The sequence below is a fragment of the Rhinopithecus roxellana genome, chromosome 10 (assembly GCF_007565055.1).
Source record: "Rhinopithecus roxellana isolate Shanxi Qingling chromosome 10, ASM756505v1, whole genome shotgun sequence".
Lineage (NCBI taxonomy): Eukaryota > Metazoa > Chordata > Mammalia > Primates > Cercopithecidae > Rhinopithecus > Rhinopithecus roxellana.
Genome location: NC_044558.1, coordinates 54,009,687 through 54,030,454, shown reverse-complemented (window position 1 = coordinate 54,030,454; position 20,768 = coordinate 54,009,687). Strand labels below are relative to the sequence as shown.

Below are 20,768 nucleotides of genomic sequence, written 5' to 3'. Positions count from 1 at the left end.
CACTGTCTTGGCTTTTTAGAAACTCTCTGTCTCTCACCCTCTCGGTTCATCTCTTACTGCCAAGCTTTGTGACATTATCTGCCCTTCTTTCTGCGTCTCTGTAACTTGTCTTATTTTTCTCTGCCTATCTCCATTTACCCATGTCTAGGCCTCTTGGTATCCCAAAAGCTTCTTGGGAGCAAGAGTCTCTCAGGGCTTTCCTACTTACCCCCTAGCTCCCTCCCCTCTGTTTTGGCTATTTTTCCCCCTTCCTGGCCAGACCCAGTGTCCAGTTCAGCACCAAAAGTTTCCTCTCCACTTTCCTCCGACTTCCTCTTTCTTCTTCCCCCCCCGACTAATTTGGGGAATGGGTTTTGGAGAGAATGTTTCTGGAAGAAAAGAACTTGATACCCTTTGTGGGCTAGGAGGGAGAAAGGAGGTATTTCAGAAGGAAGGAGGGAGGTTAGACTTCTGGCAGAACTTCCTCCTAACCAGGAGCCTAAGAACTGGAGAAAGATGTAAGGAGTGAGTCAAGAGCTTGGAGCTTTTACTCTGGTGAGCATAAGCCGTGTGTGGCTGGGGTGGGGGGAGAAGGAGGGGAGGCTCAGAAATGCCTGGTGAGTGATATAGTGACCTCTGGAGGCCTTCTGGGGGTCTGGCTTTTATTTGTGGGGAAAGGAAAAGCTGGGGGGGGAGGTCACGGGTCAGGCTAATGTCCTGCTGCGTCAATATTGACTCAGAATGGAAGCGGAGACCCTTCCCTCCCCTGGCTGTCCAAGCCACCCTGTCTGTCTGTCCAGGCCGCAAAGCAGAGGCCCAGACTCAGGAATGACAAAAATGTGTCTGAGCCTCAGGAAGGAGCCACCGGGCAACACCCAAAATACATAAAATTCAATGAAAACCTCTCGGTTTGGGTTTGGGAGGCCCTTGCTGCCCCACCCCCATAGGGTTGAAAATTCAGATTCCTGCAGGCTCTGTCCCCACCCCCTTGAGCATCCTCCCCCAACTCCCTTAGCTATATCATGTGGTTCCCTTTCGAAACCCCCCCCTCACCTATCTCAGAGGGGAGCCTCTCTCCTTCTGCTGTGTCCGCTCTTAAAAAGGGCCCCAAGGGTCCCTGTCATGCTTTTGCAGTCCCCGAGTCTCCTTGTCCTTTAAGAAGCACCTCTAAGGTCTTAGCTCTCTTCCTCGCCCTCGTCCTCGCTCCCTCAAGGGGTATCAAAGGATGGGTTCCCCTCTTCTGGAGAAGACTCCTTCAGGGTTGGACTTCGCTGTCACCTTCTCTGGCCAGGAATTCTCACCCCACTTCCCCACCCCTAAGGTCCCATAATGGGACAGAGGACATTGACAGCCAAGGCTCAAGCAGGGCAGTGGGGTCTGTGTTGTGTCTGGATGCACACCCAACTCTACACCTCCTGCCCTGGCTCCAGTTTGGTGGCCCTGGGGGCCATGGCTGGGCTGGGTGCCTGGGTTTGGGGGGGTGGGGCAGGGTGTTGGCCAAGTTAGCATGGCAGTCACATTCATCTTCAGGCAAAGCTGAGAACAGACGGCCCCTGTGTCCTGGTGTTCTTCCTCCAAACTCGCTCTCTCTCCTTCCTCTCTAGTTCTCTCCTCCTTCTTCTCCTGCCTGTCTTCCCCTTCCTCTGCCCCATTCTTGCTCCTCTCTATCTCCTCTGTGCCCTTCCCTCCTCTCTGAGGAGCCCTGAAGGCCACCCCTCATAATCCTCTCCCCACTGCCAGGGCTGGAGAACGACAGCGTGCTCCCTGCAATTTCCCTTCCTTGTTTTTTGTTTTTGTTTTGTTTTGTTTTTGAGACAGAATCTCGCTCCATCACCCAGGCTGGAGTGCAATGGCACGATATCTGCTCACTGCAACCTCCACCTCCCGCTAATTTTTGTATTTTTAGTGGAGATGGCGTTTCACCATGTTGCCCAGGCTGATCTCGAACTCCTGACCTCAAGTGATCTGCCCATCTCCGCCTCTACCTCCCAAAGTACTGGTACTACAGGCGGGAGCCACTGCGCCCAGCTGGTTTCCTCCCTTCCTCCCTTCCTTCCTTCCTTCCTTCCTTCCTTCCTTCCTTCCTTCCTTCCTCCCTCCCTCCCTCCCTTTCTTTCTTTCCTTTCTTTCTCTCTCTCTCTGTTGCCAGGCTGGAGTGCAGTGGTGCAATCTCAGTTCACTGCAAGCTCCGCCTCCCTGGTTCACCTGCCTCAGCCTCCCAAGTAGCTGGGACTACAGGTGCCCGCCACCACGCCCAGCTAATTTTTTGTATTTTTAGTAGAGACGGGGTTTCACCGCGTTAGCCAGAATGATCTCGATCTTCTGACCTCGTGGTCCACCCGCCTTGGCCTCCCAAAGTACTGCGATTACAGGCGTAAGCCACCGTGCCTGGCCTGGTTTCCTTTCTTAACCTGGCTCCATTCCATGGCCAATGAGGAAACCACCTGCTCAGTTACCGTCACTCTGTGCCTCAGCTTCCTCATGTGTGAGATGGGGGTTGCAAGGGCACCTACCTCACAGGGTTGTAGGAACAAAGTGAGTTAATAGTTACTGTATTTCCAATCAGTGGCTGGTGGTTAGCAAGGTGAAAGGGTTAGCTCCTATCGGTCATGGAGACCGCCAGGTTCTCTCATGTGGGCCAGGAGGCAGGAAGGCCTTAGTTGCTTCTGACCTTAGCGCGATGTTGTTCTCTCATCTAAACAGCAGGCCGCAAAGGTGGGTTTTCTGGGTGCTGGATTCAGACACAGAAGGCTCTGCTGAGGGGAGTGGGGTTGGCTTTCCCTCTAAGCAGATGATAAGTGTCCTACCCACCCCCATCACAGCTCCCTCCCGGCTCTGAGTGAGGCTTCCCTTGGCTGTGTAGACTGCCCCAAAGTCCTTTATTTGTTTCTTTCTTCCCTCTCCCACTGAAGGAAATCAAAGACAGGCCTTAGCCTTCTCACTCCAGATTCCTGGGGCCTTCAACATCAGCCCTGACAGGAAGTTCTTTCACGTATCTCTCTGCAGTCCTTGTGCTGGCCAGGCCCTCAGGAGATGTGGCCCCCTCCCCTGGTGCTGCTGTGGGATAGGGGCCTGGTCCCTCCTCTTCCTTTCACTTGCCCCATCCCCCATCCCCTCCCTGCAAGAGCACATCTGGTTTGTGAATCTCTCTCATTCCAGCTTTTGGAGTTTGCCAGCTGCTGTTTCCTCTGTGGAGTTCAGGCCAAAAATGGGGGTGGGGGACAGCAGGGGGACTCAGTGAAGGCTAAAGGAGGGGGCACCATGGCTGGGATGTGAAATGGAGGGGAGGTTAGGTGACCACCCGGTGACCTCAGGCCTCGGCTGTGCGCTCTGCCCCTGGGAGGAGCCAGGGCATGGACCAAGTCCCAGGTGGGTGGTACGGGGGTCTGTTTCTGGGCTCCAAACATCCCATCTGCCTCTGAGTCCCATTCCAGCCCCCCTCTTCCCCCTCAGCCGGCCACGGCTGGTCAGGGGAAGCGGACAGTTCTCCGGCATGCTAACTAGGCTGGCGGGCTGTGTTTCCCGGGAAGACCTCACAGCTGGCCCAGTGGGGCAATGAACTCAGCATTATCCACCTCCTCAAGGGGCCTTTATTCCAGGCTCAGGGTGGGGGCCAGGAGAGGGGGGCTGAAGGGGGAGCCTGGCTAGGCCATCCTTGATGTGTTTCCTGAACTTGATCATTTTGGCCAGGGGCCTGAGTGCGGTCCCCCCTGCCAGCGGTGGGGGTTAGGAGGGAGGACATCTCAGTGTGGCTCCCATCAGACTCCCTCCCTCCTCTGAATCCCCCTGACATTTTCCTTATACTTCTGTCTCTGCCCTGCATTTGCATTAGTTGGGTACAGCTGTCTTCTCAGGCGACTCTGGCTTCTGCAGGGCAGAGGGTCATCTCACCCTCCTTGGCACCCTGATGACTAGTGCAGTGCCTGGCATAGAGCTGGCCTTCAGTGTGTGCCAGCAGAATAGAAATGCGATGGCATAGGCTGAGGAAAAGGCACGAAAGGCTGGGAGACTGGGAGCCCAGGCTTGAGTGGGGGAGAAGAGGTGGGTGACTGTTCCTCCCGTGAAGGATGTGGTGACAGAGGTTGGGGAGGAGTGGGAATGGGAGATCTGGTGCGGATTTCACTGGTTCAGAGTTTGGAGTCAGCTTAGCTGGTCTGAGTCCTGGTTTTGTCACTTGCCAGCTATTTGACCCTGGCCAAGTCACCTGGCTCAATTTCTTCATCTGTGAAATGGTGGTATTAGTTGTCCCCACTTTGTCATACTGTGGAGGGGATTAAATAAGATGATACATGGAAAAAACTGCTTTACCACAGTTCTTGGCACATACTGAGCCCACAATAAGAGTTAGTTGTCAGCCAGGCACGGTGGCTCACTCCTGTAATCCCAGCACTTTGGGAGGCTGAGACAGATGGATCAGCTAACGTCGGGAGTTCGAGACCAGCCTGACCAACATGGAGAAACCCTGTCTCTACTAAAAATACAAAATTAGCTGCACATGGTGGCGCATGCCTGTAATCCCAGCTACTCAGGAGGCTGAGGCAGGAGAATCTCTTGAACCCGGGAGGCAGAGGTTGCGGTGAGCCAAGATTGCACCATTGCACTCCAGCCTGGGCAATAAGAGCAGAACTCCATCTCAAAAAAAAAAAAAAAAAAAAAAGAGTTAGTTGTCACCACTCTTAATTCCTCCTTGGGGATGAGGGAAGAGAATGGGGTAGGAGTGAAAGAAGGCTGGTTGGGGTGGGAGGGTAGGGCCAAGAGGTCCTGAATATAGTAGCTAACTAGGTTGACTGGACTGAAACCAGTTCCTAGAGTTCATTTCAGCCATCCCCCTTCCTCTGCTCCCCAATTCTGATATCTTGAAAATCTTTAGGTGCTTCTTCCCTCTAAGGATGTCTACTGAAAGTACCCCTGAGGTCTAACCAAGGGAGGCTGTGTCTTTAGAGAATGGAGAGGACAAGATAGGTGGATCACCTGAGGTCAGGAGTTTGAGACCAGCATGGGCAACATGGCGAAACCCTGTCTCTACTAAAAATACAAAAATTATCTGGACATGGTGATGCATGTCTGTAGTTCCAGCCACTGGGGAGGCTGAGGCAGGAGAATCACTTGAGCCCGGGAGGTGGAGGTTGCAGTGAGCTGAGATTGTGCCACCGCACTCCAGCCTGAGGGACAGAGTGAGACCTTGTCTCAAAAAAAAAAAAAGAAAGAAAGAAATTAGGAAACGGAGATGGAAGCAGGGCTCTCCATCCTGCCCATTCCTGCCCAGCCTTGCCCTCCTGTGCCTCTGCTAATACCATCTCCAACTACTGTATGTGCCAAGGGCATCCCTCCACACTGCTCCCAGCTGGGGGCCTAGTTATTAGGGGTTGGGAAGTATGGGGTGATGGGTCAGGGGACCAGGAGCGTCCCAGAAGGCAGAGAAGCAGAGAGGTTAGATAAGACCAGCTCTGGACCTGTAGTAGTAGTTAGAGGAAGATAAAGAGAAAACATGTCAAGGCCTAAATGTACCCCCCTTCACCATCACTCTGTCATCAAAGCCAGGGGGTGCTGATGTCTGATCACAGTAACCGAGAATAGCGGTTGACCCTGACTCCTAGGAAGAGGCAGCCTAGAGGACTTGGAGGGGTGCAGTAAAATGTGCTTCTGGATCCTCCCACCCCCACCACAGATACACAGTGTGTAGGAACTACCCAAAGCCACCCCCTGACACCCCCAGGCACATAGACCATGCATGGCTCAGGGTCTGGGCCAGATGGAAACTGATGCTAGGGAAGGAAGAGGAGTCCTAAGGAACTTTAGGGCCACAGAGTCGGCCTCCACCCTTCATTTATATACCCTTTCTTTCCTTGCCCTAGCCCCTAAGACTTGCAGCCCCAAGCAGTTTGCCTGCAGAGATCAAATCACCTGTATCTCAAAGGGCTGGCGGTGTGATGGTGAGAGGGACTGCCCAGACGGATCTGACGAGGCCCCTGAGATTTGTAAGTACCTTTTCTGGATTCTTCTCCCCAAACCCTTAACTTATCTCTCTTCCTTTGGCAGATGTTTCGGAGGAGGACAGCTGATCCCTAGCCTGGCATGGACCTTGCACGGTGATTGTATTTGTCCATGACACAGCTAAAACTGTCCTTTACCCCCTTCAGAATGCTTGGCGTGGTGCCTTTTGGGCTTAGAAATGGCGCCTGAGATTTCTCCCTCAGGTGCTGCACCCCAAGACAGTGTTCTCTGGGCTGACAGCTTTGCTAGAAGATGGCCTGGCCTCCCTTTCCTTCCAGCTCTTCACTGGTTCCCCCTCTCATCCTCCCTGACCCTTGATGATTGTCCCCAGGTCTTGTCGGATCCTCAGATCTTCCTCTGTCCTTTGGCTCCTAGGCCAGAGGCCACTGGCACTTGCTCAGCCCCATACCAGAAGCCCCACCCCTGTGCGTTTCCCGCCACCTCCGCCTTCCCCTGCCCCCAATAAGTGGTGTAATCAGAGGCAGCTGTTTTAACTGGGAGAAAGGTCCCCGCCCAGCTTTTGCCCTGCCAAGGGAGGTGGAGAACTTGTTGGTGGGACCCCAGAGTCCTGGATAGCTGGCACAGTCCTGGTGGCTCCACCTTTAGCCCCTCCCCTGCTTGGTTAATCTGGGCCAGGGTCAAAGCGACCCTGCATTCCTAGGTCTGTCTCTGTTCTCTCTCATGGGCTTTATCCTGCTCCAGTCCTATCTGGTGTCCTGTCCCCACACCCCCACCCATAATTATCAGGGGTAATTTTAGGGCTGGAAAGGGAGCCACAAGTGGGCTCTGCCTCACCCCTACACTCTGCCCTGGAGAGTGGGGGCCAGGGGTATTCAGCGAGTATATGTATGGCGGGGTGCTTCAGCCTGGAGTCTCTTCTTGTCTGATGCCACCTGCTCCCCCACACTTTTGACCCTGATTCTTGGGCATTAGAAGTAAAGAAAGTCATGCAGAAGGGCCAGATCTGGCTCTTTTTGTTCATTCTTCCTTCAGTTTGCTGTAAACCTCACCTTATATGCATTACCACTCTGTTCACGCTCATACCCCCTGGACTCATGACGTCACACACAGGCCCACCTGGCACTGATGAGCCCACCTCCCACCCAAAGGCACAAACACATTCTCCCAGTAACACAGAGTCACACTCAAATGTGGATGCAGAAACACACTGTATACTCAGACAGATGTCCCCAGACACACAAACCCAGATTGATTCACACGGAAACTCACATACGAGGCCAGAAACACCAGCATACAGAAAGACACACAGATACACTCCCACTACACACCCCTGCATGCTATACAGCCACACCCTCAGTTGTGTACGTGGACTCCTGTCCAGGCACACATGGATCATAGACACTGTCACTCACACACCACGTCCGGGCTTCACAACCTTTTTTTTTTTTTTTTCTTTAAGAGGTGGGGTCTCACTATGTTGCCTTGGCTGATCTCAAACTCCTGACCTCAGGTGATCCTCTGATCCTCCTGACACAGCTTCCCAGAGTTCTGGGACTATAGGCGTGAGCCACCATGCCTGGCCAGACCACAACCTTTGATTCTTCCCAAATCCTTCTATCAGGCCTGTTGCTGTGGGGTTGGAAGTCTAGAATAGTGCTGTCCAACAGAAATGTATTAAAAACCATATGTGCTATTTTGAAATTTTCTAGTAGCCACATAAAAAAGGTAAAAATGAACAGATGAAATTAATTTGAATATTTCATCCAATGGATCCAAACTATTATCTCTTTAGTACAGTATATTCATATAAAATCATTAGTGATCTTTTGCATTTTTCTGGTAAATCATCAAAATCCAGTGTACATTTTATACTTACAATTTGAACTTGTTGCCTTTCCAGTGCTTGATAGCCACATGTGATTGGGCTACGTATTGGACAGTGAAGGTCTACAAGATTTGGTACCACTCTTGGCTCTGGGTTCTGCAAACTGGGAGCTACAGGAAGGAGTTTTTCTTTATCATTGGAGTTTCTCTGCCATGGACTCTGCTTCCCTCAGCTCATCAAAATCTGTTTTTGTTTGTTTTGAGACAGATCTCGCTTTGTCATCCAGGCTGGAGTGCAGTGGTGCAATCTCAGCTCACTGCAACTTCTGCCTCCTGGGTTCAAGCGATTCTCATGCCTCAGCCTCCCGAGTAGCTGGGACTACAGGTGCATGCCACCATGCCTGGCTAATTTTTTGCATTTTTAGTAGAGACGGGGTTTCACCATGTTGGCCAGGCTCATCTTGAACTCCTGACCTCAAGTGATCTGCCCACCTCATCCTCCCAAAGTGCTAGGATTACAGGCAGGAGCCATCATTCCCGGCATCATCAAAACCTTTTACTGACCTTAGTCATCATAAACCAGGCTGTCCTCAGCCTGTCTCCTGAGCATAGAATGTTGAGGCATTGGGGTCCATAGGTATGGGACATTTGGGGGGTGGACTCTTTGCTGAAGGCCTGGTTTCTACCTCCGCCTGTTTGCCTACAGGTGTGTGGCTACTGTGGGGAATGCTGTAACAGAGTTCTAGGTGGAAGAGTCTAACTAGCCCTGAGACCTCCTGAGATCTGAAACCCCAGTTTTATCTCCCCTCATCCCCAGAGAACAGCTGGCCAGAGAGCTACCATAGCCAGCTTGTTCATACCCACCCTTCTGTCTGCCCTCAGGTCCACAGAGTAAGGCCCAGCGATGCCAGCCAAACGAGCATAACTGCCTGGGTACCGAGCTGTGTGTTCCCATGTCTCGCCTCTGCAATGGAGTCCAGGACTGCATGGATGGCTCAGATGAGGGGCCCCACTGCCGAGGTAAGGACTTTTCCACTCTCTACTCTCCTGTGTGGATGCAGCATGTTGCCAGCCCACCTTCCAAGGACTGTCCTGGCACCTTCAGTGGGGATGAGGCCTTGTCCTGGTCCCCTGCCTAGATGTGCCTTCAGAGAGCAGATGAAATTGATGTGCCCCGTGGGCCTGGAGCTTGGTCAGACAGCCCTGTGGGCCTCAGCCGTGGGCCCTAGCCTGGGCACTTCCCTCTGGCTCTGTGTTCTTGGACTAGTCACTACCTCTCTCCAGGTTGCAGTTTTTCTTCTGTGAGATGAGAGATCAGTGTTTTCATACATTTTTTAAAATAGTATGATCCTTTCCTCAAAAGGTTTTCTGCATGAAGCCTGAGTGTGAACACAGGGAGGAGCAGAGGTGCTGTGACTAAAGCTTAGCAATCTAGTTTAGTCTACCTGCCACCCCTGTGGGTGCCCTAGAAGGCATCCCCCAGGAGCTGCAGATCTTTGGGGGGCCCTAAAGCTGCCTTGGTCCCTCCCTCTCTGACAGTCTGGACTGTCTGAGGTGGTTGATAGGAAAACCATTCAGGCTGAGGTGGGAACATTAGGATGATAAGTCAGACTGCTTCCAGCCTGTGGCTCAGGTCACCAGCTCTATAGTCTTTACCGCAAAGGGCCCTGTGGGCCATGGAGAGTCTGGTCACAGCGTGAGCATTTGAGAGTCGTGTCGGGGAAGGAAGAACCTCAAGCCTGCGTGGGGGAAGGAAGAACCTCAAGCCTGCGTGTTGGGGAATAGTGACTTTTCCCTTTTCTTGTCCTTGGGGTCTGGGCCCAGAGCAAGAGGCCAGCTTTGAGAGGCCATGAGCGTGGCCCTAGGGGAGGGGCTGTGCTTGGGTGTGGGGGCAGCGTCCTGTGCTGTGTGCCCGAGAAAACATCTGTCTGTGGGAGGAGACTCGTCTGGATCCTGTTCACTAGGAGCAGGGAGGATGGAGCAAGGGAGTTTGTGGAAGATTTTTCTCCCTTTCTTTGGTTGTTTTTGCATGTTTTCATCTGAAGCTCCTGGGACAGGATGCAGAATGTGGGCCTGGGGGCTGACTTAAATGACAACGCGCACCCCTTCCTCTCGGGTGGTGTGTGTTCAAGTTTGCTTCCTTTTGAGTACCTTTACAGTCTCTAAAACAACAGAGAACTTCAAAAACCTCAGATCTGAACCTCCTTCTCTGATATTACAGAAATTGGCCTCCTTATCCCCTCACCCTATACCCAGAAAAGTTACTCTTTTCTAGGTTTTCGAGAGCAAATGATATTTTCCTCCTCTGTGGAGAAAGGCTGGGCAGGCAGCACGAATGGCTCTCGGGTGGAAGTGGGGAGGAGAAAGAATTGCTGGGGTTTGGCCCCCCATCCCAACTCTTCCTGGCAGGCTTAGTGCCTCTAAACGTCTTAGCATCTTGGGCGGCTCTCTCTCCTAGGTGGGGGTGGAGGGGGAAGCCAGGGTGTGAGGCCGCTGGACAAAGGGGTCTTTGTGGCCAGGCTGCCTGGCCCCACGCAAGGCCATTAACTGGGTCGCTGGTCTAGGGGGGGCAACTGCTCTCCCACCTCTCCCCCCTCCTGTCTCATTCCCTTCTGTCTCCCCTGTGGAAGTGGGTCAGTGGCAGGAGAAAGATTAGAAAAGAATCCAGAGGGAACCAGTTTTGCTCCTCCTTCCCGTCCTCTACCTGGGCCTTAGGTCTTCTCTCTGAGGCCTCTAGGGCTCCGGGGATGAGTTAGACGGGTGCTTCCAGGCCAGAGCTGGGATCCTGTGGGGACAGACACAATTCCATGCCCAATCTTCAGCCCCAGCTGAAGCCAACATTGTAATCCCCAGGCAGTGTGGACAAGAGGCATATGAGAGGGATAAGACTCACCGTCCCCTCTTCCTGTTGACCCCAACAAAGTGCCAGAACCCCTCTCCATGGGGACAGAGGTAGCCCAGAACATCCAGAACAGGGACATGTGGGTTCTAAGCCATCACTTGCTGTGTGACCTTAGGCTTTTCTTATAGCCTCTCTGGGCATCAGTTTCTTCACTTGTGAAATACGGTAGATGCTTCCTAAGGCCCCTTCCATCTCTGACACTGCAGCCCTTAGAAGTGGTTTCTGAAGGTTGACTGGGTTTAGGCCTGTGTGCGGGTGCCAGATCTGGTGACCTGAATGTGTCTCTCCTGCCCCCACACAGAGCTGCGAGGCAACTGCTCTCGCCTGGGCTGCCAGCACCATTGTGTCCCCACACTCGATGGGCCCACCTGCTACTGCAACAGCAGCTTTCAGCTTCAGGCAGACAGCAAGACCTGCAAAGGTATGTGAGTGCATATGCCTGTGTGCATGTGTGTGTGCCAGTGGCCAGTTGAGGTGGGCAGGGAGGGGCAGAGAGGGGTAGGCAGCCTGGCTGGAATAAGAAACTAGAAGGAAGGTGCAAGAGAGGGGGTGCCACCACTCCAGGGCATGACTGTGAGCTCTAACCATTTGCTTCCACCAGACTTTTAAAAATTCACCTTAAAATTGTAGTTTATTTGTAAATTTTTCTGTTGTAAAAAATTGAAGCATTAACAGATAAAACCAAAGTCCCCTTTCACAAATCCCCCTCAATTCCGGTCCCCTTTCCTTCTCCCTGGAGTTCAACTCTATTATTAGTTTGCTCTCTCTCTTTCAGGCCCTTTTTTGTGCATTTGTCTATGTGTATTCACAGAAAATCTAATTGGAAGTACTGCTCAAGAGTACTGTGTGCTCTTTTTTGCGTAAATGATACTATACTGTATGTATTATTTTCAATGTTTTTCACGCATCAGTATGTTCCACAATTTCTTTCTGTGTTAATATGTAGAGATCTACATCATTCTTTTAGAAACCACTGTGACGTATGACTTTTACCACAGTTTACTTGGTCACCTCCCTGTTGATGAGTAAGATGTTCCCAATTTTTCACTGCTACAAGCAATGCAAACTTTTCTGTTTTAAATTTGCCTCCCTCGGGTCTTTGCGCAAATGCCACCTTCTCAGTGAAGCTGTCCCCCGACTCCTCTGAAATCACACCCCTGCCATCTGCATTCTCTATCCCTGTTCTCTTCCCATGGCACTAGCACCTCTAACATATACTTTATTTACTTTGTTTCATTTGTTATTATAATAACTATATTTCATTTATTATCTGAATGTAAGTTTCATGAGGATAGCAATGTGGGTCTATTTTAAAGTTCACTGATGTACCCCTGGCACCTGACCCATAGTGGGGACTCAATAAATCTTCCCTGCATGAATGAATGATATGTACATGTGTGTTTCTCTAGAGTGGATTCCAAGACTAGACTTGCTGGGTGATAAGATTTGCACATTTCATGCTGTAATAGATTCTGCCGAACTGTCCTTTAAGGTGGCTGTAAGGATGGACACGTTGGTCATGTCTGATGATCACCCACTTCACTGCCCTTGTCACACTGGAAATGACCACATTCTTGTCCTTTCCCCGGCAGATTTTGATGAGTGTTCAGTGTACGGCACCTGCAGCCAGCTATGCACCAACACAGACGGCTCCTTCATATGTGGCTGTGTCGAAGGATACCTGCTGCAGCCGGATAACCGCTCCTGCAAGGCCAAGAATGGTGGGTGGGGTTGCCTGTGGCCACAGTGCTAACTAAGCCCCCTCAACGCTATTCCCTGACGGGTGGTGGCCTGAGAGGTGGTCCTAGAGCCCTGGCTACACTGACTCTTCTCTTTCCCATTCCCAGAGCCAGTAGACCGGCCCCCTGTGCTGTTGATAGCCAACTCCCAGAACATCTTGGCCACGTACCTGAGTGGGGCCCAGGTGTCTACCATCACGCCTACGAGCACGCGGCAGACCACAGCCATGGACTTCAGCTACGCCAATGAGACCGTATGCTGGGTGCATGTTGGGGACAATGCTGCCCAGACGCAGCTCAAGTGTGCCCGCATGCCTGGCCTAAAGGGCTTCGTGGATGAGCACACCATCAACATCTCCCTCAGTCTGCACCGTGAGTCACCTGCTGTCAGCTTGGAGGGCTGGGGAGGGTAGGGGAGACAGGAAAGCTGGACGCTGTCTGGAACAGAGGCCGGGAGTTACACAGGATGGCTCCTGTCTGGGGCAGGAGAAGCAGGAGGCTGGATACAATGGTGTGTGTTTGAGGCAGGGGCAGAGCTCCCTCCCAGCTCTCTGAGCAAGTGTCTGGATGGTCCCTGCATTTCTGGCCAAGGGCTAAGGAGGCAATGAATGGTCAATCTCCAGAGACCAGGGACTGTCCCTTCTCTGAGAGGGGAGTGTTGACTAGACTGCAGAGGGACTTTCCGGTGCGGTGGGAGCCAAGGCTAGGGAAAGAAGGAGCGGAAGCCTGAGGTGCCCTGTTAGGCTGCAGCTGAGGGTAAAGGAGCTGGGGCCCAGCTGCTCTGTCTCCACGGGCCATCGTTTCCCTCGGGGACCATTGCCAATGGACTCTCTGCTGCCATCGGGGGAGGGCAGTACTGAGGTTATTTCTCTGTGGCTTTGTGGCAGTGAATGAGGCTGGGAGAGGAGTGTGAGCCACATGAGATTTTAGAATATCCTGGATGCTTCCATTCAGGCTCCTCCCTAGGCTACACTTTGCTGTCCTAGTTGTGGAAGAAGGGGTGTCACAGGAAGGGGCGCGAGCATAGCTGAGTGTAGACCCACTGCCAGGAACAGCCCTGCCCATCTCAGATGCTGTTACACCAGCAGCCTTACAGTCAACATCTGGCAGCATCACATTTCCAACAAAATGCACCACAGGGCTGAGAGGAAGAATCTGGCCTATGGTTGATCTGACCCCCTGAGGGAGACTAACTTGATCCATGACTGTTTAGTAAACCAGAATTCCCATCTCTGCCTTGGTTTCCTAATCTGCATAATGGGTTTGAGCTTATCTGTCCAGATCAGATTAACTAGAGTGAAAGCCAGTGGTAAAGGACAGCACGCTTTGAATTGAGGATTGTGAACCTTGGGCCTCTCTAGAAGATCTTCAAGTTTCTTTATTTGGTTCTTGTGATGAAAAGAAAGATCCCAGGAGATTACAAAGGATTCATTCTGGGAGAGAGAAAGGCCCCTCCCTGGGATGGTGGAGAGCAGGGGTCCCTTTGAGAGCCCTCACTCTCTGTGGCCTCAGCTTAAGGTACACATTTCGGCCTTTGGCTCCTCCAGAGCATCCCCGATAGCGTACTTGGGCTGCTGGTGTCCACAGCTCACCTGTGATCAGACATGTGTCCTCCTTGGGGTGCTGAGCTGGGGGTTTCAAGCCTAGTTGGCTGAGCTCTTAACAAGTGGGTGGCTCAGGGAACCCCGTGGCCGATAGGGTGGGATTGGCACTAGACCCTCTTGTGCAGCTGCCCTCCCCCTGTTCCATGTCTACTGCCCTACTTAACAGGCCTGTCTGGGCAGACAGCCTGTCAATTCCCTCCCCAGCCCTGCATCTGTGCCATACAGTGAGCTTATGGGTAAGTGGCTATGGGGTGTCCTGGAGGGAACCTTCTCAACTTCTACTCTGGCCTCGTCTCCTTATCTGACTTCCTCCCCAGGAGAAGCCGGTACCCCTCCCTTGGCAAACAGATTTGCCTTGCCTCCCAGTCTGCTAAACTCATTGGGCCTCTCAGGGGCAGAGTCCAGGAGGCTAGAGGAGTCCAAGGGGAAATGCTTGTGGGGTAAATGAGTGGGTTTCTCTTGTCCCAGCTTCTGTCCCTTCCTCCTTGCCCTCCCCCTGCTCCACACCCCTGCCGCCTGAATGTCTGGCTGTCACCCTGAGGATGGTTGTTTTGCTCTCTCCCACAAACTAATTATGGGTCCCAAACTGAGGATGTCAGTGTCTCTCCCCTGGCCCCTCCCCCAGTTCCCGGGTCATCCCCCTCCCCAGGAGACGCTGACTGGCCTGTCCTGGTGTGTGGGGTGGCTGGTCCCAGGCACTCACCTGCACAGCAGCTGCTGGCCTGTAATTAGCTCCCCAAGGAGGATGACAAAGAAAGGCTACAGCTTTCTCCTGCTTTCACTCTGCCCTCTGGGGCAGCCCTCCCTGCAAGCCTTCCATTCTGTGATGTGACTGTGACCTCTGTTGGATCCCTGGGGCTGAGCCTTATGCAGCAGGGGTGCACACAGAGGGAGGAGTCTCTAACAATTGAGGGGTGTTTGAACCAGCGAGACCAGCCCGCTGGTGCAGGCAGAAGAGGGAGCCTGCCCCAGAGAAAACTCTGGAAGCAGAAATAGAATAGAAAGAAGGAAGGAGGCCAGGAAATGAGCCTGGTTCACATGTGTCCTGGGCCATGTGAGTCAGACCTGCTGTGGAGTCCTGAGAGCCCCCGAGGGCCCCCCCGAGGCCCTGCAGCGTGTGCACGTTCCTCTTCAACACCCCAGGGCTGCTGACCCTCCTGCCCCAGGCCCAGTGTCATCCCCCTGGATGGGGTGGATCATCTCTTTTCCTCCCACCTGAGATTACCTCCCCTTTCCCTCTGCCACTGGCCCAGTGGTTTGGGGAGGTCTATGAGGCTCGAATTCCAAGACCAGAGAACTCGATGGTGAAAGCTGGAAGAGGAGGGAAGACCCTTGGCCAGCACCAAGAGCAGCCCTGGCTTTCACTACTGCTTTCTCAAAGGGGCTATGCATTGATTTGATTGTAGGTGGTACCTGCACAAGTTTTTTTTTTTTTTGTTTTTTTTTTTAACTGTTACGTTTTTATTTGATATACATTAGGAAACTCCTGTAACTAGCACATCAAATCTGTTATTTCAGCAATTGTTTAGGATGCAGTGAAATAAGAAAAGTAAGTTAATTGAAATAACTGGCAATAAACAGTAGCACAAGCTGTACATAAGCATGGCAGACATTTTGAAAGTGATACACAAAAGACTAAAATTCTGAAAATTGAGACCCAGAGGGATCAACAGGCCTGATAGTCCCTGAGTCAGGAACCAGGCCTGCGCACTCTCGCCCCCACCTCTGACCAGTCTCTCAGCTCCAGAGGCCTATGGAGCCTGTAACCCCAGCTTTGTCCAGCCTCCTGCCAGGCTGCCCCTGGGCAGGGCTGGTAGTGCAGTCTACCCACCCCAGCCGAGCCCTGCATTTCCTAAGCTGAGCTCCTCTGATCTGTATTCCCTTCACCTTGGAGGATGCCACCACTGTAGAAAGAATGAGGCAGACTGCAAGAGTAGGGCCCTGGGAACATGTGTGTGTATGGTGAGGGGAGGTTCTGAGGTTGTAAATAGAGGCCTTAAAGGAAATCGGGTTTGCTGAAGTCACTCAGGAGTTTGGACTGTGTGTGAAAGGATGGTCTGAAGGGGCCCTCAGAGGTCTCAGGGTTCCGCTCCCTGCACCATGCTGCATGGGGAAGAAGGAGGTGGCTGGGGAGCTCAGCAAAGGCCCCCTAGGCTGCAGGCAGCAAGGTTGCGAAATGGGTCCCCAAGTCCAGCTGGCCAACTTCACTTTTCCCTTCCTCTCTCTTTCTTTTATTTATTTTTTTAGTGTGTGTGTTTTCGAAATCACAACAGGAAATGGGGTAGTGATTTGTCTAGAGGGGAGGCAAAGAAGGGGCAGACAGCTGCCCCTCTGAGTCTAATGAACTGGCTGCTGCTACTGGAAGGGGTGCTACCTCCTCACTGTGCTGGGCACCCCTGGACCCTCTCAGCCTCCCACCCGTGCCTACAGAGCACTTCCAGACTTCACATGTGAAAGCTAACCATGCCCTTCCTTTCCCTTTCTGACCCACAGGATGACAGGCTGTTTGGGAAGGGGTGGCTCTAGCCACCTCACTCTTTGGCCTTGGGCCCCCTGCATCCTGGCACTTTTGCTTCCCATTCCTGTTCTGAGTTTCCTAATCATTTAACAGCTCACTCTTGCTCCTCCTCTCTCCTGGCCAGGGCCAGCCCTGTGTCTCCCGGCCCAGATCCAGCCCTGTCCTCTCCTCCCCCGCTGTCTCCTTGAAGTTGCCTCTCCACCCAGACTGCTCCCAGCACTCCCCTCGCTGTTTTCCAGCCAAAGGAAGTAACTTAAGCAAGAAAGATGTGTTTTAGAGCCCGGCAAGGATTTCTCAATAGAGGGAAGACCCTAGGATGGGCTGAGCGGAATCCAGGCGTCATCCCTGGGATCTAGGTTGAAATGCCTCTTGGGGACCTAAGCCAGGCAGGGGAAGGTAGCGGTACATAACTTCAGACTGAAATCACAGGCAGGAGTAGGAAGGGAGCCCAGGGGAAGGAGGTGACACAACACGGCTAAGCTCCAGACTGGCTGGTGGAAGGAGGAAGAGCTGAAGTCGGGACCCAGCAGGAAACAAGGAGCATGAGGCCACGTCATTTAGCAGAGCTGCCAGGCTCACCACGAGGCCTCCTTTCCACCTTCGAAGTCCTCAGACTCTCCGCCATCTCTCCCAGCCCCCAGGCAAGATCCCTGAGTGGGATTACCAGACAGACTGTCCTCTCCCACTGTCTTGGAGTGTCCCAAGGCCAGAGAGGGAGGATCCTGGCAGTAGAAGAGAGGGGGGAAATGATGTCCCAGCTCTAGAACAACAGACTGGGGGACTCAGTCTTCAGTAAATATTTGTTCAACGGATCAATACATGTGTGTCAGGCGCCTGGGACAGAGACAAAAGGCAGCGCCCTCCTTTCAGTATTTGTAGTCAGGTGAAGAGGCCATGATCAAATAAGCTCCAGAGGCCTATGGAGCCTGTAACAGGAAAACTTCCTTCTGTTTTTTTTGTTTGTTTGTTTGTTTGTTTTTTGAGACAGAGTCTTGCTCTGTTGGCCAGGCTGGAGTGCAGTGGCGTGATCTCGGCTCACTCCAAGCTTCGCCTCCTGGGTTCACGCCATTCTCCTACCTCAGCCTCCTGAGTAGCTGGGACTACAGGTGCCCGCCACCTCACCCAGCTAATTTTTTTGTATTTTTAGGAGAGTCGGGGTTTCATTGTGTTAGCCAGGATAGTCTCGATCTCCTGACCTCGTGATCCACCCGCCTCGGCCTCTCAAAGTGTTGGGATTACAGGCATGAGCCACTGCGCCTGGCCTCGAAAATGTCCTTCTAATAGGGCAAGCTTCCTTCTGGGAGCCTGAGCTGAGTCTTGATGAATAGTAGGTGTTAGCCCCAAATGGCCCACCTGGAGGGCCCATCCAGAGTCAGGAGACCACAGGGCTCTGGCTGGAGGCACAGAGGGCGACTTGGTGGAAAAGATGGGAAAGGATGGGCTTGGGGAGGGGAGGACATGGTGGGAACCGCAGCCCCCATGTGGGGAGTGTTTATCATGCACCAGGCCCAGTGCTAAGTGCTGTTAGTCCACCATCCAGTTTTACAGATGAGGAAACAGAGACTCAGAGACATTAAGTAACTTGCCTATAGCCTCAGTTGGAAGGTGACGGAACCAGAATTCAAACTCAGGCTGTGAGTGTCTAGGGCCCAGCTGGACCCAGGGCAGAGCAGAATGATAGGAGGAGAGGTGGGGAGGCTCCTGGAACAAGGGCCAGAATCTAGTGTGCTCCCTGGGGATGTGGTTAGAGGTCCAGGGACCTCTTTGGATGTGTATACACTCTCTGGGTGTGTAGATGTGTTGGGTGACATTTTCTCAGGGCATAAAGGCTTCTTCCTTCAGATTTCCTTATTTTAGAGCAGATGACTAGAATCCTACAGCTGAAGCTAGAGTCTTCTTGGGCATGGGGTGGGGCCTGTGTGTTTGAGAAAGCAGCCACCATGTACGGAAATGCCTCTTGAACAATGGCAATGAAGAAGTTGAGAAAAGCTGGAGTTGTAGTGAGTGCAGATGCTGAGCAGTGGGATGGGGTGCAAGGACACCAGGTCTATTCTGGGGCCTGGAACTGAAAGTCCTCTGTGACATCACGGGCAGCTGCGGTCTCTCGTCTGACTCCTGCACCTCTTCCCTGCTTCCTAGCCTCCCTCTTGAAGCTGGAATCCCCTGCCCTTCTGCCCCTAGACCGTCCCCAGCTCCTCCCACAACACAGCCTCCCTCTCTCCCCTTGGGTTTATTTGAGATTCTCCCGTTTTCAGGATTTTCGGTCTTTGGCCAGAGCCCCTTTCAGAAGGTGCGCTGGGGTGAGTTGGCCCTTAGAAGGCTGGGCCGCAAGGGGATGGCTCCCCTCAGGGTTGGTGGAGCCAGAATGATCAGCATCTCTGGGCTGAAGCCCAGGACTCCACCTGGACCCCAATTCATAAGACAGAGAGGGGTGGCCCAGATACTGCCTATAGGGCAGCCCTGGAGGCAAGGTTCCTCCTCTCAATTCGAGCCCATCTCTCTACACTGGCCTTGGCATGGTGGCCAAGTGTATGTGTGCGGGTGACTGTGTATGCATGTGTGTGTGTGCATATGTGCGTGTGTGGTGGGGCAGGCAGAGGAATCTGAACTTTAAGAGAGAGAAAAATAATGTGGTGCAGGGGGTTGGATAACAAAGGATTTTTGCTTGCAACTAATAGTCTCCAGCTGCAAAAATACCAAAGGGGAGGCCAGGCAGGCTGAGGACTCCAATTCTTGCCAACTCCTCACCGGCCTGCTGAGTGGGGCCCTGCCTGGCCTTTGGGGAGGTGGAAGGGAGACCGGCCAAGGGTAAATATCTGAGAGCAGGGATGATCTCTCTGCCTTCCTTCCCGGAATTGGGAGGGAATCCAGGCCACATCCTGAGGCTGGGGGGGCTGATTGTGGAGCTGCACCTGGGATGGTGGCATCAGATCTCTGCAGGTTTCTTCCTCCTCCCTCTTGCCAAGGGTGGATAGGGGGAGCAGGGGCAGGTTATTGCCAGCCCTAGGGCTGGGCAGTGACTCAGGGAAGCCTCAGGAAGTCGGAGAGAAGGCCGGCCGTAGCTGCGCCAGCTGGTGCTGGGAAAACAGCTTTCACTGATAAAGTTCATATACATGCCAGCAGCCCCCAGACCCCTGCCGTGCCCACCAAGTAAAGGGCACGCCGCCCTGTTTGACTTCCAGCCACCCTGCTGGCTGCCAGGGGCTGCAGGCAGGTCCCCGCTTTGAGACTTCGATTTCCTTTGGAGACAGCCCAGCAGCATTCATTTGAATCTGTTTTCTCTGTGGTTACAGCGTGTGGGGCAAAGAATTTGGTTGCCTTACCCCTGCACTGGGCCCTCTTCCTACAGGGCCTTGGCCTCCTCAAGCTACTCGTCCCCCTTTCTCTAATCTTGTGAGGATGGGACAGTATTGGGGGCCCAGAGGAAAGAGTGGCTGGGCTTGGGGATGCATGAATGCTTACGGGGGTAATATATCGACTCTGTGGCCTTGTTCTCCAGGCATTGGGGTGGGATTTAGTAGAGGGGACCTGAAGAAGAAACTAGTTTGGTGAAGCCCTCAGTTGGCTCCTTCCCTTCCTGTCCTGTGACTCTGAGTCAGTTTCAGGGCCTAGCCAAGTTCCTTGAGAGCTGTGTTCCTGTTCTTGTTGCCCCCACCCCACCCCCACCCACTGTTAGGGAGCAGCCCCTGAATTCCTGTGGGGAGGAGGGGGAAATTAGGGAGCAGTCAAGCAGAACAGCAAGTCATTATACCTGTAGCTGTGTGGGGGCAGAAGAATCCCTGTTGGGTTGAGTATGGGTAATGGAGGATGAGTTTCAGCCCAAAGCAGGTAGCCCAACGATTTCTTTAGCTGTTAGGGAAACTAGTGGAAGTGGAGTTCCAGGCAGGGGTCCCAGAAAGTCACTGCCTTAGGAGTTTCCCAGTTTGCAAGAGGCATCATCTCTGATGGTGGTAGTTAAAGTGGGCAGTGAGTAGATGGAAGGAAGCCAGTGGTCCTGGAGAGGAGGAGCCCAGAGGAGGCCAGCAGGTGTCCCTGTCCCCAGACTTCCTGCCTCCCTGAATTCCAGCCACCCTTGCCCTGCCTCTCTTTCCTTTGGCCCTTCTTGGACTCTTCCATCTCCTCCAGAACCATGCCTGAAACTGAGTCTAGGCAGCAGGGCTCCATCTTCTTCCCCAACTCCCATCCTCCTTAAGCCCACCTTTTTCTGAGCCATACCTCAGTTTACCCTGAGGGTTCTTTCATGGCCC

General features: G+C 53.0%; 1 protein-coding gene and 1 long non-coding RNA gene across 3 annotated transcripts in view; one reads left to right on the top strand and one right to left on the bottom strand.

Annotated features, from left to right (window-relative positions):
- Positions 1-20,768, top strand: part of LRP1 (LDL receptor related protein 1) — an 85,956-nt gene that overhangs the window by 4,216 nt on the left and 60,972 nt on the right. Inside the window, exons 2-6 of the mRNA XM_030939380.1 lie at positions 5,835-5,957; positions 8,641-8,778; positions 10,962-11,081; positions 12,253-12,381; positions 12,508-12,771. Coding sequence (XP_030795240.1) covers positions 5,835-5,957; positions 8,641-8,778; positions 10,962-11,081; positions 12,253-12,381; positions 12,508-12,771 — 774 coding nt within the window. The remainder of the gene's footprint in view (positions 1-5,834; positions 5,958-8,640; positions 8,779-10,961; positions 11,082-12,252; positions 12,382-12,507; positions 12,772-20,768) is intronic.
- On the bottom strand, positions 11,901-14,887 carry LOC115899997. Of its 2 annotated transcripts, none has more exons than XR_004059662.1 (2): positions 14,707-14,887; positions 11,901-12,364 (listed from the first exon to the last, which is right to left on the bottom strand). It is a non-coding gene; the product is annotated as an uncharacterized LOC115899997 (long non-coding RNA). The 2 variants fall into 2 exon arrangements; XR_004059661.1 differs by lacking the exon at positions 11,901-12,364 and adding an exon at positions 13,758-13,991.